Here is a 15522-nt window from a genome sequence, read left to right as displayed (position 1 = left end):
TAGAAAAGTTTCCTCTAACCATCCCAAAAACAGTTTGGCCTAGGGGGATGGCTTGAAGGTGACCAGGCTGGGTGCATATTTATTTGTACATTTTCCCTTCAAAGATGAAGCAGTTGAGTGTTAGGGTACAGTTAGTAAGGTGTACAAGAAATGAGGTAGTGGGTTAGGAGAGGTAGTGTTGTGTAGTGGCAAGACCATGAGTATGACGGATGTTGGTGTATAGGGAAGTGGCATAGACAGCGACGAGTGGAGATCCGGGACGTAACAGGTTGAGGACAGTGGAGAGTCAGTCAAGGAAATGGTTGGTATCTTTGATGTGAGGGCTATATTTTTGACAATAGGTTGGTGTTGGTCACTGAGGACCAAAATTCTTTCAGTGGGCACACAACAACCAGCTACAATGGGACATCCAGGATTGATGAGGTTATGGATTATGGAGAAAATGTTGAAGGTGGATATGCATGGTGTGGTAGGGGTGAGGAGGGAAATGAATTCAGGAGAGATGTTGTGGGAGGTGTCTGAGTGTGTAAGTAGGGATTGGAGGTTATGTTATGATATTGAGTGCTCAAATTTGAAGTTGCAATTTTTTCTCCACTGTGGCAATTAAGTATTATCTCTAAATAACATCTGATTTCTTACATAAAGAACTATGGCTCTAGATATGATGTCAAATGATCTCCATTCCAGTTACACTTTCAGTCATCAATCTGACATTTGATGACACTTTTGCACAAATTATCATACAACGAATGGCACATTTGAGAGATCTTTAATTAAGTGGACAAATTAAACTAGATATTTTCATAGGATGCATGTATAAATATGAAAAACACCAAATACTTGATTTGAATTTTACAATCATATAAATCAGCATGCTGTCTGATACCTTTTGACCTAACCTAGACCCCAGCTTGTGCAACAGATCGTGCTCTGACAACATACTTTATTCACAAAATAGTTAAAATAATATTGAATAAATATTCTCTGTGTTATGTTTTACCTCCAAAATCACATTTGTATGACACCATGTGTACTATGCTGTGATTGGCTGCTAGAAGCAAATCAAGTGGGCAGGACATTGATTTCTCTTGTTTTGAAGCTAAAGTAGCATATTTGGTAAATTATATATTTATACATACCTACTACAAAAATATATAGTTTAGTTGATCCACCATATAAAAGTCCCCTCTGAACTGTGTAATTTTTGTGTGATTTGTTGTGTAAAAATATCAGAAATCTGACATTGCTGAAAAAACTTGATCTGTTATCCAAGTTAAAAGCAAAGATTGTTTCATTATTGTTGGAATATGAAATTTGCAACTAAACCTGTAAGCTTTTGAGAAATATGGAGGGATGAATACATCAGGCAGATGTGAAACACACTGGGTTGCATCTTGAGACTCCTTGCTCAACTGGTTTCAACATGTGGAATCACGCATGATGTGAGTTCAATCTACCAACTCCATTACAAGAAAAAATAGGCACAATAGTTACCTTACTTCTCAACATTCTTGATGAAGTCAAAGTGCAAAATTAATATCTTCAGGCTCAGAGTCTCTGGAACAGGAATACTGGATTTTCAAGCCATACATAAACAGCTAATTATTAGTTTCAACAATATTCATAAATGATTCTAGCTTGTAGTTCTACATATTTCTCACAGTTATGAAAGTTGCAACATAAATGCTTCACTTGACACATTAGCAATGCATGAGGAGCATTCTCACAACATACGTTTCCTAGCATGTCTCACCAGCTTGTCCTCTTCACTGATCCCAGGCACCATTCACACTGAGGTGATGCGGTATGATGTAGAAGCAACATGCATTGGCGGAGTGCATGGAAACATAATGGAAGTAACTTTACTGAATCGCACTGTATACATGGGGGTCATAGGGCCACGAAGATGGCATTAATGAGATGCCAAAATTGGTTGTCTAAATAAAATAACTTTTGAATATATACGGCTGTTTGGCAAAATTTCTTTGGGGGAATAAAGTTCTTGCCTAGTCAGGTCGGTCTGCTGGAATTGGTCGGTGAATGGGTCGATGTGGTATGGTAAGCTGCTATATGGTCGTGTAGAAGCTGACTGCGTTTGCAGTCAGGGACTGCTGGTCATTCGCTGATTATAGTGTGTTTAATACGGCCCTTTTTTCTTGGTTCGTATTGCAAGGTTTGAAGTGGTGATTCTCATGGAATATTCCTGGAATTTAGAGCGTGTTTTGCATGCAGAGATGTTAACGTTGTGGCTCTATGAAGAGGTTGATCTTTGATGCACTGGTCAGAATCGATTTTTTAACAATCCATCCGTGTACTTGAGCATTTAAACTCATCACGTCCCCAGCCAATGACCTTCATTCAATATTTTTCGAGATATGTAGGTTTTCTTATGTTTCATGGTTTTAAGCGTTGCAACCATTTGAACCATATGCATTCAGCACTAATGTTACGTATGCTATGATAGGCTAACTGTGTATTTTGGAAATAATGCACGCTTTTCTTCTCTAATGTTTTCGAAATCATCAAAAAGTTCTTGGTTTCATTTCCCTATTCTGATGAGATCGATTTTGCGATTAGTACTTGACCAATCAATATAGAGTGGATTTTGTCGTCAGCAAAGAGAGCATCTACCTTAATTGTTTCTGCTGCCAGTTTCAAATTATTAAGAAATTACGGTAAACGATGTACACCGTATTCTACGCATGCTTTGCAGAACATGAAGTAAGTGTGGCACTGACCGCGTTAACGAAGTTGCAGCTCATTGTTTTCTATACAGTGTGACTACAACACATCTTGCATATGCGAGTTACGCTAACAGATAAGGCACCAGCATGCCCTCTGCAAACAATTGAGCTTAAGCACCGTTGTTTCTCAGGTATAGTCTGATACGTGTTATGACTAGTAAGGCTCACGACAGTCGGTTTTTCTATGAAATAAACTCCGTCCGAACACGCCTTGAAGGCCCAAAGGTACCTCCGACCGCCCTGTCATTCTCTGCCCACGGGCGTCGTTGGATGCGGATATGGGGGGGCATGTGGTCAGCACACCGCTCACCTGGACATTGTCAGTACACGAGATCGGAGCCGCTACATTTAGAATTAAGTTTCTCCTCAGTTCGCCTCAAAAGGGCTGAGTGCACTTCCTCTGGCCAACAGCGTTCGGCAGACCCGGGCTGTTACCCATACAAGTGCTAGCAAAGTCTGACAGCGCCTAACTTTAGTGATACAACGGGAACCAGTGTTATCACTGCGGCAAGGCTATAACGTAGGACTGCTTTGTGTAGTATGTTCAGTATACAATTGTGTTATTTCTGGGTAGCTTCCCCCACTGTTCGTTGCGCTTTGTATAGCTCGCCATCTACAACTGCTGGTTAAAAGCCAGTTCGCTTTACAACTGGATAATATTCACTGCCTGTCAAGGAATTCATTGACTACAAGGTCGAAAGTACAGTCTTTAGTAAGGCTCATTTGAAGGTGTTGTGTCAACAATCATGACAGGAAAAATATTAGCTCCTCATGACTCACCATGTGTATTAGGAGGGCGACAGAAAATGAAGGTCCAGGAGGTGTGGAGATCAACCTTCTATGGGGTGTATGTATTACGCTTCACAAAATGGACATAATAGACATTCAAGAAATGTTCAAAACAAACAATTTATACTGAATGAAAAACGGCGCGCGACAGTGATCACAAAGGTTCACACCGTCAAGACCGAAGGCGAACTCCTTGGAAGTTACAGTGTAGGTCCTTCATCTAAGTATGCACTCTTACAAAATGCATATAGAATCATATTGATATAACGGCGTAATCAGATCTGATGCAATGTGATGGCATGCAACGAATGCACTGTTATGTGTCTCTGTCCTATCACTGGACTCAACACAGAGTGCTGGTTGCTCCACACAGCTCATATCTCTACAATAGGTGGGGAGAGAAGTTTCATGTCATCCGATTTGCCTTTTTGTGTTAAAAAAACGAAAACCATTGTTTTGGAGTCACGTGTTTTCCACGATGCAGTCTTCATCATTCATTTTTGAGGAAATTGTTCAGTAAAAAACAAAAAAAAAAAAAAAATAAATAAATAAATAAAAAATAAAATCCATAACTTATAACATTATAGCATGACAGTGAACTGGTTTTCTTTTCATTATTGCCTGTAATTATTGTTATACTTTAAAATAAAATACAGCACTGCACATACTTTGAAACGTTTTCAGTGAAAAATGTAGTTGCTGGCCAGTTTACATTTGATTTATTTTATAGAGTATATTCCTGCTTAAGAAATGTAGCTAGCTGCAATGAGCTATGATGTGCCACACACAACACTATGACTGTGTGCCGTGCTGTAAGGAGCTGTGTCATTTCGATGCCAATACAAGCTGAAGCATTCACTCACATGTATGCTTTCAAGCTGGGAAGACATCTTGACCTGTTCATTTCTTGCTGTGCTGCATATAGTGAACATGTCCTTCAAACAAGGACTGTTTGAAGATGATATCTTTCATCCAGCTTCTTGAGAAAACCACTCGTTTGTGGGATTACACTATGAAGTCATATTCAAGGGCAAAATTCCTGTTGCTGTTGAATGAGCAGCTTTACGAAACTGAGAAGGAGATAGTGGAATTTTCCTCATCATTATCATCAGTGCCTTCTTCATATCTAACACAACATCATCTATCCCTACACACAAATCACCATATAATGCCACAACATCAGTAATGACTTATCTGACTTCAGATATGGCAATGTTACTTATAAGTACATGTGAATCTGAATCATATTCTAATGTAACATACTAATCAGTGGCAGCTTTTGAAATTGTATTTTTATTTACTGTACATGTGTACTTCACTGAATAAAGTATCACACTATATGGTCTCATTAAAAATAAACTTTTCATGGTGTCATTTTTAACATAATTCACTGATCTTTTTTGTAATCCCTGCTTACTTGCCTGTCAGCAGAAGAAAAAGCAAATCAAAATTTTGTGTCCTGCAATCTCAAGATCGCTGGTATTAGTTGCTAGAAAAATTGGAAATGTCTGGATTAATTTTGTGGAATTTGTGTTTGTTTGGAAGGAGATCATGAGAAACCACAGATGACCTATGATCGGTTTTAATAGCATTGTATAGTTGCACACAGTACTTCTTTTTCAGTTGTATGAGCTTTAAATATTGATAAGTCACAATAACATCCTCTTCAGAAGAGCTCATGATTGCAGCTGAGCCAAAAACATGAGTCGTTCTGTCTTGTTTGTTGTAACGCATGTCACATCGCATTGTATATCGTACTGGCCCAGTGTGAACACAAGAGTTGCAACAACAGGTGTTATGCTGCACAACCTTTACTACAGTGAATCATATTGCATATCATATCACCTCAGTTTGACCAACACCTTAGTGCTAAACTTGTTGCACTCGCTCCATTGTCAATGGAACATTTACATTTTAACCTCTTTACATGGGTCACTAATAAATATTCAGATTTATGTTAAACAAGGGACAGATATTGGTAATTTTTGTATAATATTTCTACATCTTTATAATGATCAGTGACTATAGCAATACAATATAACTTTCTTGTTTTTAGCAATGCTAGGAACTTGATTTCAGCAGTTGTTGTTATATTCGTGAAGACAACATTACATTATTATTTTACTTGTCTCTGGAAATTACTTTCCAGTTTTTATATATTGTTTCAGCATTACTTAAGTTCATGTGTGATACTAACATCAATATTTGTGAGAATAAGGTGTGTTTTAACAATTCTATTTGAGACACAGGCTGTGAATTTAATAATTGGATTTAAGTCCAACTCAACATGTCTGACAAAAATTAAGGGTTATTTTTTTGTGTTTACTCCGTCCTCTAGGTTTTTTAATGAACTATAAATTATTGAAAGGTAACAACTTTCTATAAATATGTAGCTTTTGAAGTTAAATTTTTTATCAGATTATGAATCAGTTTGTATTCTGTAATACACTGTGTCTTGCGAAAGACACCAGGGAGGGGTCCTTGGGTCGTGCGGTGCATTTGGCGGCTGTTGCCACTGTATCTGCCAGCTGTTGCTATGCATAGTTCTTGAACCCCAATACTTTGCATGTGCCCCTACACTGTGTGAGTGAGCATACTGGTGTTTTCTTTTGAGTTTATTTATCAAGTTTAATTGCTTCAAATATTGTTACTAGATGTCATTGTTGCAACTGCGCCAATTCCGGGGCTTTCCCTGCCCGTTTGTTATTGGATCCAGTCCTCGGACAGAAATACTGTGCACATGTCTTCTGTACTGTGCGACTGAGTGTTTGGGTGTTTTATTTTGAGTTTCCAATCAGTATGGTTTACATGAAGGATCAGCAAGTATTTCTTGTGTTGAACTATGCAAAAATAGAATCAAATGTGGAATGTTTGGTAGAATTCATATGAAAATTTCCCAGTGTGCATGTTTGCAATGTCTCAATGTTATGCAGGTTAGTGAAGAAATTTCAGGAGACTCGATCTATGTCACACAAACAAAGGCCTAGAGAACCTAGTTTCTTAAACAAAAATAACTTAGACGTGATAGGGAAAGCCTTGGAAAGAATCCAAGAAAGTCTTTGCACCGTTTATCACTTCAGACTTGTGTGTGAAGGGCATTTACTCACAGAGCTGTGCACTAACTGAAATTGAATCATATGAAATACTGGTAGTGCTTCAACACTTGGATTCTGTTGCTTGATGCCATGATTGCAACTGGCTGTTACAATCTGTGCACGATGGGGAAGTTTATCATAAGATGCTTTTTTGCTGATTAAGTATGGCTAAATTTGTCAGGGCACTTAAATTCTCAGAACAATCGACTTTGGAGCTCCAAAAATCCTCATGAATTATGTCAACAACCTCTGCATGATGTGAAGTGTCATGTGCAATTAGTGCAAGACAAATGATTGGATCAATCTTTTTCCATGAAACAATACATTCTGACAGGTATTTGAATGATATGTTGCATCCTTTTTTTCGAGAACTAACACCTAACAGACAGATGTATGATTATTTTATGTAAGACATTGCAAGACCACCCATTGCCAATGCTTCTATGACAGCAATACAAGGTGCTTTTTTATGTAGGATAGTTGACTGGCATCCTCATTCTCCAGATTTAAATCTGTCTTTGGGGAACGTTAAAAGACAAGATTTATGCAACCAGTACTCCAAAAACAAGCTGCCAGAAACTAATATGAACATAGGAAAAAATAACACAAAAACCAGTAAAAAAAACACCAATAACAACAGGGAATAGCACTGAAATAGGCAAAAAATAACGCCAAAACTGAAATAAAATGACATCAAAAGTGGACATAGAATAAAACGTTTTTTTCCTGTCCCCACTTATAGATTTACAAGGAATAGGCTCCGAAGTATTGAAAGCTGCAACCTTATTATTAGTTTGATATGTTGTGATTCATCATGTGCAGGGCACATAGTTTAATTGATGGGTTGCTGATATTGTATACCCTCAGTTTCCTGAAAAGAAGGTCATGGTTTACTGAGCCAAAAATCCTGTTCATGTCAAGAAATATTAAAATAGAGCAGGTAGCCTGTTCTGCATGACTATATAAATTATGGAAGAATCTGATAACAGCATTGATGGTGCTTAGATTTTCTTGATATTGATGCTGAGATTAGAAAAGCATTTTGTGTCTGTAGAAGAAAACAGTGAGTCGAGATTTGATAGTGGTTTCAAATATTTTGCTGACCTTAATGATGAGCATATATCAGTCTATAATAGAAAGTTCTTCCTTACTTCCCATATGTTCTCTCTGAATCATGCTTGCTTTTAAGGCAGTGGAAAATCTGTAATGGAATAACAACAATATGAATTAGGATAGATTTCTAAGTGCCACATAGAAGAGGGGTTGAGTGGCAGACATTTAGAAGTCGACTGTTAGGTATTAAAGCTAGTTATATATGCTTCACCCACTCATTAAATTTATTCTGTATATTTGCCACTTGATTATATTCCTGTGAATTATATATTGATGCACAAATATATCCACCTTCTGTGTCAAATATCATGCATATGCATGTTGAATTCAGAAGCTTCTCCTAAGATAATTGATTATAAACTGTTTGTAGACTATTTCTAACAAATATACATATTAGTATATCTTTGTTTATGTTTACAGTATGTGGTGGCACCTTAACGCCTCTTGGTAGTGGTGTCTTGTCCTCTCCAGCTAGTAATGGTAGCGCTTATTATTGTGAATGGCAATGGGATGCTTCACCAGTATTGGGAAATCAGACTGTTGCAGCAAGTACACCAACTGCAAAAACTTTCACACTTAAGCTTCTAAGTGTTAATGTTTCTGGTCCTTACGAGGGCTTCTGTAGATGGTGGTATAGTGGAATAAATATCATAACAGGTATGTGCACTTTCCCATGTCTCATGTAAGATGTAAGAACCTTATTTTTGTGTGCAAGTGTCATTCAGGATGTCAATATTGATAGTCCTCCTCTTGTAGAATGCGCTTAATTTTGTGACGTGCTACCAGTGATCATCATCTTCTATCAGTGATCATCGTCTTTCACAGTGAAGTATGGAAAATGATCTCTTTCTTCTGCCACAACATGAACAAACTCTTGGTGAGATTTAGAATGAACTTATGTAGTTTAAGCTTACAAGTGAGGTCCAATGACATGTGGCACACCATTAAGGCAATGTGGAAAATGACCAACTGTTAAAAACAAGTTTCCTTTATATTTTATCAGGCTAGCAGCTTTACTACCTGGAGTAGTCTCATGTGTTGTATATTTATCTATTTTTCTTGAATGTAGAACTATGTAAGTTGTAAACTCAGCATTACATCTACTTATACTTCTGTGCCCCTCAAGCCACCATGCAGTACCTGTTGGAGAGCATGAGGTGTACCAAAATTATGGCGGCATTCTGTGTTCAACTCTAGCAAAAGGTAGCATAAATATATAGAAGGACTCAATAAAGGAAATAAATATGCAGGAGATGTTATGGAAAGGGAGGAGGAAGTGGATATAGAAGAGATTAGGGAAGCTATACTGCATGAGAATGGCACTTTAAGTATACAAAATTTGCTCAGAATGGTTAAGATCCTTGGGAGAACCAGCCATGACAGAACTGTTCCACCTGGCACATAGGATATATTAGTTAGACAAAATTCTTTCAGACATTCCAGAAGAATGTAATAACCTGAATATCAAATACAGCAAGTGCAATGTGAATTTTACCAACCGTCAGTTTCATAAATCATGGTTGCAAAATACTAACATGAATACAATGATGGATCAACTAGTTGTTTCTTCAATTTATGTACTTTTGCATGACATAATCTTAATATATATTGAGATTTGGCTGAGATCATGGCATTGATCATTGCATTGCATGCAACTTGCCTGCAGCTCTGTGTAATAGTTGTCAATAAAGCACCTTTTGGAAACACCTCATCATTCTTGACTTTTGAATTTTTATAATTTTTATGCTTATTTGAATGGTTAATGAGTGTTGAGTGTAGTTACTGTTATTTGTAATATCTCTGAGCTGTGGTTGCCCTGCCCAGAAAGTTCTTTTATACAAGTTTAATATGTGCAAGTATCTCCTGATATCTGAAAACAATGTTAGCCCATTCGTGTATACAATAAAAAATTTGTTCCTGGTGGTGATGATTTGAACAACATTTAAGGAAAGAAAATATTGTAGTAAAGGAGAAACTTACACTTTCAGATTCGAGTAATTTTTGCACTCACACCAGATTATTAGAAAATATCAATGTTTTCTGCTTTGGTTTATGGTAATAGGTATTCAAAATATTTATATTTTGTTCTAATCACAGTTGTTCCCATTTTCGTGCATTTCAAGACCCTGAAGTATCTCTGCATCTCGAAGTGACTAGCATGCTTCGCAGTTTCCATCTTTCACACCATTTCTTATTACGGGACACCGTTGATACACAATGTCGTTAATGCATTTCCAAAAGAAATTGTCAAGGGGGATTATGTCTTCCAGTTGTGGTGCCAAAGTCAATGGCTCCCTCTAAAAATACACCCATCAAGAAGACCTTGATTTAAGGCACACATGGTCATGAAGGAAAAATGTACTGGACATCAATATTGCTGCCCACCTTAACAGCTATTTTGCTAGTGGGGCATCTTTTAGCAATTCTTCGGTGTATATTGGAGAGATACAGACTGGTAACTCATCATTCAGTTTTTTATAAAAAATGGTTCTACAACTTTATCATGGATGAGTACACACCAAGAATTAGTGCTTCAGGTGTGTTGGTTGCCTTACTGATGTAACCAATGAAGGTTTTTGTCTGACTAATTGAGAGCTTTGTGGAGAATTACCTTTCCTTCAACTATGAAAATGGCTTCGTTGGTCCACAGTCCAATAACAGTGAAGACCACATTTTGGTTTAAAACACAGATGTAGGAGTCAGTTACTGCCTGGAAGTCATCTTCATTTAACGTATGATGAACATGAATATGTGGACATAATCAATGGTCATGTAATTTTGAAGTTGACTTTGCTTTCTCAGTTTTCTGGCAGATTCTGGGGGATGTAATGTTTCTGAGAAATGGTACTTGTACTGTAGGTCTGAATCACCTTGTGTATTCTATGAATAGTAATGGTTCTGTAGGTACTTAATAAACTGTACACTTCATCTAAATATTGAACTTTAGAACAAGATAAATAACTACTGTTACAGATAATATTATCTTTTTGCTGGTTATTTAACACACTCATGCCCTACAAATGTATACACACTGATGCTCACAATGTGACAGATAGTGATTTGTTGACTGCAGGAGAGTAGAGTCCTTCCAGTGATGATTATTCTTGATGATGGTGATGGATTGGTGTGGAGTGAGCTGTGAACTGAGGTCACTACATTACACCCCCACAAGGAAAAGAAAGAAAAATAAATAACTAGCTTGGACTAGAAAATATCTACTGAACTGAAACAGAACTGTGCTTTTAATCCATAATGAGGTTCCATCCCAGCTGAATGCTGATGGTTCGGTTGTTGCTGTGAGGTGGCTACTGCATCTGGGTGGGTGGTAGTCAGCCTGTTTTCACGTGGGCAGCACTACTATGGATGATGTTGTGGTGCTGTTGGCTGTAGCTAGTGGCTGTTCTATGTCTGGTGTTGGTCTGCATTTCGGTGGCATCTTCTGCACTGAGGTAGGCCGTCTTAATGGACACCCTGTGTCTGTCCTTTTGATGCAGAGAGCGAGTGTCCTATCGTTTCATCCTGCAACCTTGTATGAGCATCAGTGAGGTGGCTCCAGTATCTGCACAGTGGGCTTTGTCGCTCCCAGCTCTTAGAAGACAGAAGTAGCCTGTTTTCCATGCCAACTGCATGCAGATTGTGGCACAGACCATGTGTTAATCATATCCCAAATGAAAATAAAGCTCAAAAGGAAACTAAATAGAAGTAGCATGGAAATTTCTAGGTACAACATAGGAAATCTAGTGGAAAAAAGGGTAAAAGAAAACTTTACAAAACAGATGGAAGGTCACTTAGTAAAAACTAGACTGGTTCCTATGCAACAACATGAGGAAAGCAGATGGAGACGCATAAAGACCAGTTGCCATGAAGTAACTTCCAGAATTATAGGAAACCGAAAGTGAACTAACAATGTTTGGTTCAACATCAAGTGCCAAAAGGAAGTGCTGGAGGGAAGAAATGCAAGGAAATACCGCATCCAAAAAGCCAGCAATATTATCACAATATCTGCCAGGTCACTCAGTGAATCCTAAGACTAGAGAAAGGGAATATTGCAACAATACGAGTAAATCTTTTGGAAAATTCAGTAAGGGAGGAATTTATAAAGTATCAGCATGGGAAAACGCAACATACAAAAAAGATGAAAATGTACTTTTCACAACCACTCAACTGCAGTGATCCGTCCTGGATTACATTGTACTTTAAGTTTGAAGCACCTGATACAGTTGACATACAAGTTTCTAACCCAAAAGTTAATTAAATACAGCTACAGCAAGAAATAAAAAAATTAAATAATAACAAGGCTTGCAATTAAGAACAGACACATGGAGTTATTTAAAAATGGAGGACCACAACTGGAATTAGAACTATAGTCTTCAATGAAAACAATTTTCAAGATGAAAACCATACCTGCAGACTGGAAAACAATTCATATTAGATAATTTATTCATGCTAAGATGTGGAACTGAGAAGGCATGGGAATTTAGTGTGTATGTCCACATATTATTTATCAGTTTTAAAATTGAGTTTGATTAATACACCAACAGACAGTCCTAAATATAATGAAGGAATCTGAAATACCCTCAAAGTCAGTCAGATTGGTTAAAATGTATATAGATGAAACTTCACATCATATAACGAGGCCTTTATGAGAAACTGAAAATTTTAAGGTATACACTGAACTGAGACAAGGTATACACCGAATTGAGACAAAAGACACCATTTCACATCTTTTATTTAATTTCACCTTAGAGAAGATGGATATGAGACTTATTGAAACTATTCCACAAGGTATCCAACTGCAGGGGATGAATATTACTAGGCTTTCCTGTGCAGATGATGTAGCATTGATAAGTAGTTCCAAAAAAGAATTAATGACTACAATGCAAAATTATTAGAAAATATCGGAGTAAACAGGATTACATTGTAATGAAGGAAACACAGAATATGTGGCCGTAAATAAGAAAATCTGAAGTAACACAACTTTTTTTGTAGAAGGGTTCACTTTATAATGTTCCTCTCAGATTGTCACATTTAACTTAACTTTCTATTTCCTGGATTTCATTCTATGAAAGAATATAACAGTTTCCAACTTCACAAAACTTATTGACAAATGAACTGCATACCCATCACGTTAACAAAACACTGACTGACATACTTCACAGATCTCTTTGACTGCCTGATAAGACAACTCAACAAATAACTCCCCCGCAGCATTGCTGCTTTGCTTTATATGGAATTTTAACAATAAATTTCAAACAAAACCATTATTAATTTTTTACAATTTTGATGTTACAATCAAAATTTACAAAACATAAAGAATTTGATATTACAGCCAAAGAATGTATAACATACAATATTAATTGACATAATTTTGATAGTATCATCACTAGTTTTAAATATGAAAATCAATTTGAACTTTAATTACAGTAATGTCTTTTGCATTATTTTAGTTACATAATTAATTTCAGTTTGTTACTTTTGAATACATTGTGGGAGTGAGCAGTGATCAATGTGTTACAAATATTTACTATCAAAAACAGTCTTGATCACAATTTATTTATTACGGTGACTGGTTTCACTAACAGGTCTTGAGAGGGCAACCCATTGCACTGTCAAAACAAAGTTCATTTATCCTACATGTTTAAATATTTTTAACGCTTTGCCTGTCTTTCTGGTAATCTCCTTTTAAGTGCATCAATCAACATCATTTCGAAGTTGGTTCTTACAAAACTCTTTGAAAGTGCCATCCCTATTCCTACAATTAGGACCATTCAAAAATTCGCTTTTGATGCTCTCCTGTTCAGCTTCCGACCAAAATTTGTGTAAAAACTTTTCTCAAAACTCTGTTTCCCACTGACTTACATTTAAATTTCCCCATGACAGAACTTTGCGTTAAAGAAATCTTTTAACAAATTTAAATTTTTGATTGTCATTCATGCCTGACACAAAAGTATCTGCGCAGTGATGCAGAAAATCCACTGAATGTAAATTATCTGATGGGAAACTTTTGATAGGAGTATTGGACCATGCAGTACCATTGTTTGAACACAGATTTTTGTGAATGCAAATTTTCTGAACTGTTGAAATTTTTTTGATCTAAAGCAGTTATGTGAGTCTGCATATTGATTTCTACATTTAAAATTTTTTAGTTTAAACTGGCAATATTTTGTTGTTTTTTCTTTTTTGTTTCTGCTGCGGCCTTCTGTTCAACTCTTAAATCATCAACATTCTTTGATCCTTTTGCTGACTCAGCTACAAATTCATTTTCCAAAAGAATAAGTTTATTTTCTAAAAGATCATCTCTTTCATTCACAACCAGTTTTTTAACTCTGAAACTTGATTACTTGTGTGATCTATGTGATCTTGTACTCTGTCCATTTTGCTATTGTTGTCATACTTATTTTAGTTAACTGATCATTAACAGCCCTAAATTTGCTATTGGTATCTGTCTTCATTTACTCTAGTTTTGCCAAAATTAACTGCAGAATAACAGTTTTTACTGTTTCTTTAATGACTACAATTTCACTCAGCTCAAACATGTCCTGATTGAATCCTGCAGCTTTCATTTGTACCTCTCTTTTGCTTTTGTCCCTATTCATTTTGTTAACAAGCACTTGAGTCTACAAACAAATTAACTTCACAAATGGTGTGTACTTATCTTTCCTTTTTGATGTCCCTGGTTGTAGTTGTAAAATCCTCTGCAGTTTCATTTGATCCAGTCTGTCATTAATGGTAGTACATTATCACTGTTGGGCAGCCTTCAGTTATTGCTCCATGTGATTGAAAATTTATCTGTACATAAATTACAAAAATCAATGAAATGAAGCACTTTCTGTAAAAGACAAAACTTCATTATTAATTAATAATGAACAACACCTACACTTGTAATCTACCCCCACCTTCCTAATTTCTGCTGTTGTCTACAATAAGCAAAGTGTTTTCTGATGGTTTGAGAGGAGTAAGATTACAATAAACTTTCTAGTTTACTTATCTTTTCTTGTAGAGTTGGCTCCAGTTCTTCTTGTCCTGGGGTCTGATTCTTGAAGGTGAAATTGTCACATTTTAGGTCCTCATGGGTGAATTGATCTAGATAATTTTGAAGATTGTTGTTGCAGAATTTTCGGTCTTATGTTAGTATATTTTATTCAAAAAGATTTCGGGCTTGCAGCTGGTCGTTGTTAGCATCCATCCACAATATTTCGACTGGACAACTGCCAGCCATCCTCAGGTGAGCCATCGAAGACTGACGAATATATAGCGTGCAGCGAGTATTCCGCGCATGCGTCAAAATCATATTGACAGGTGAACCACACCGCCTGCCAACAGTGCCCTAGCTGGTGGAACTGCAGAACTCAGCTGTCTTTGGCGTTGTCCATTGCCGCGGCCATCGGAGTACTCTGACATCTTCGTCTGGAGCAGATCTTAGAGATGACAGGGTTCCACGCATTATCTAGCTGGTAGCCATTGTCACAGTTCATAAGATTGTCTGTCATGTGAATTTCCACTGAGTCTTTTATGACAGAGTCCCAAAAGGATGTTGCTGTGGCCAATATTGTTGTCTTGTCATACTCCATTGAGTGTCCAGTGGAAATGCAATGCTCAGCAATTTCAGACTTGCTAGGTTGCAAAAGGCGAGTACAGCGTTGATGTTAGTATATTTTGTCACGTTTTAGTGCATCATACCTTCTTTTGAATTTTCACATTAACAAAGCCAAAATTACATTTTTCGCCCAAACTATAAAAATACGTCCGATCACATCACAGGCGTGCTTACTACTACTTCA

General features: G+C 36.9%; 1 protein-coding gene across 1 annotated transcript in view; it reads left to right on the top strand.

Annotated features, from left to right (window-relative positions):
• The window catches only part of LOC124711575 (cubilin-like), a gene marked incomplete in the record, with an annotated part of 644865 nt that overhangs the window by 394400 nt on the left and 234943 nt on the right, over positions 1-15522 (top strand). The window contains 1 exon segment of the mRNA XM_047241722.1: positions 8162-8398. Coding sequence (XP_047097678.1) covers positions 8162-8398 — 237 coding nt within the window.

This window comes from Schistocerca piceifrons, chromosome 8 (assembly GCF_021461385.2).
Source record: "Schistocerca piceifrons isolate TAMUIC-IGC-003096 chromosome 8, iqSchPice1.1, whole genome shotgun sequence".
Lineage (NCBI taxonomy): Eukaryota > Metazoa > Arthropoda > Insecta > Orthoptera > Acrididae > Schistocerca > Schistocerca piceifrons.
This window is presented reverse-complemented; position numbering and strand designations above follow the sequence as displayed.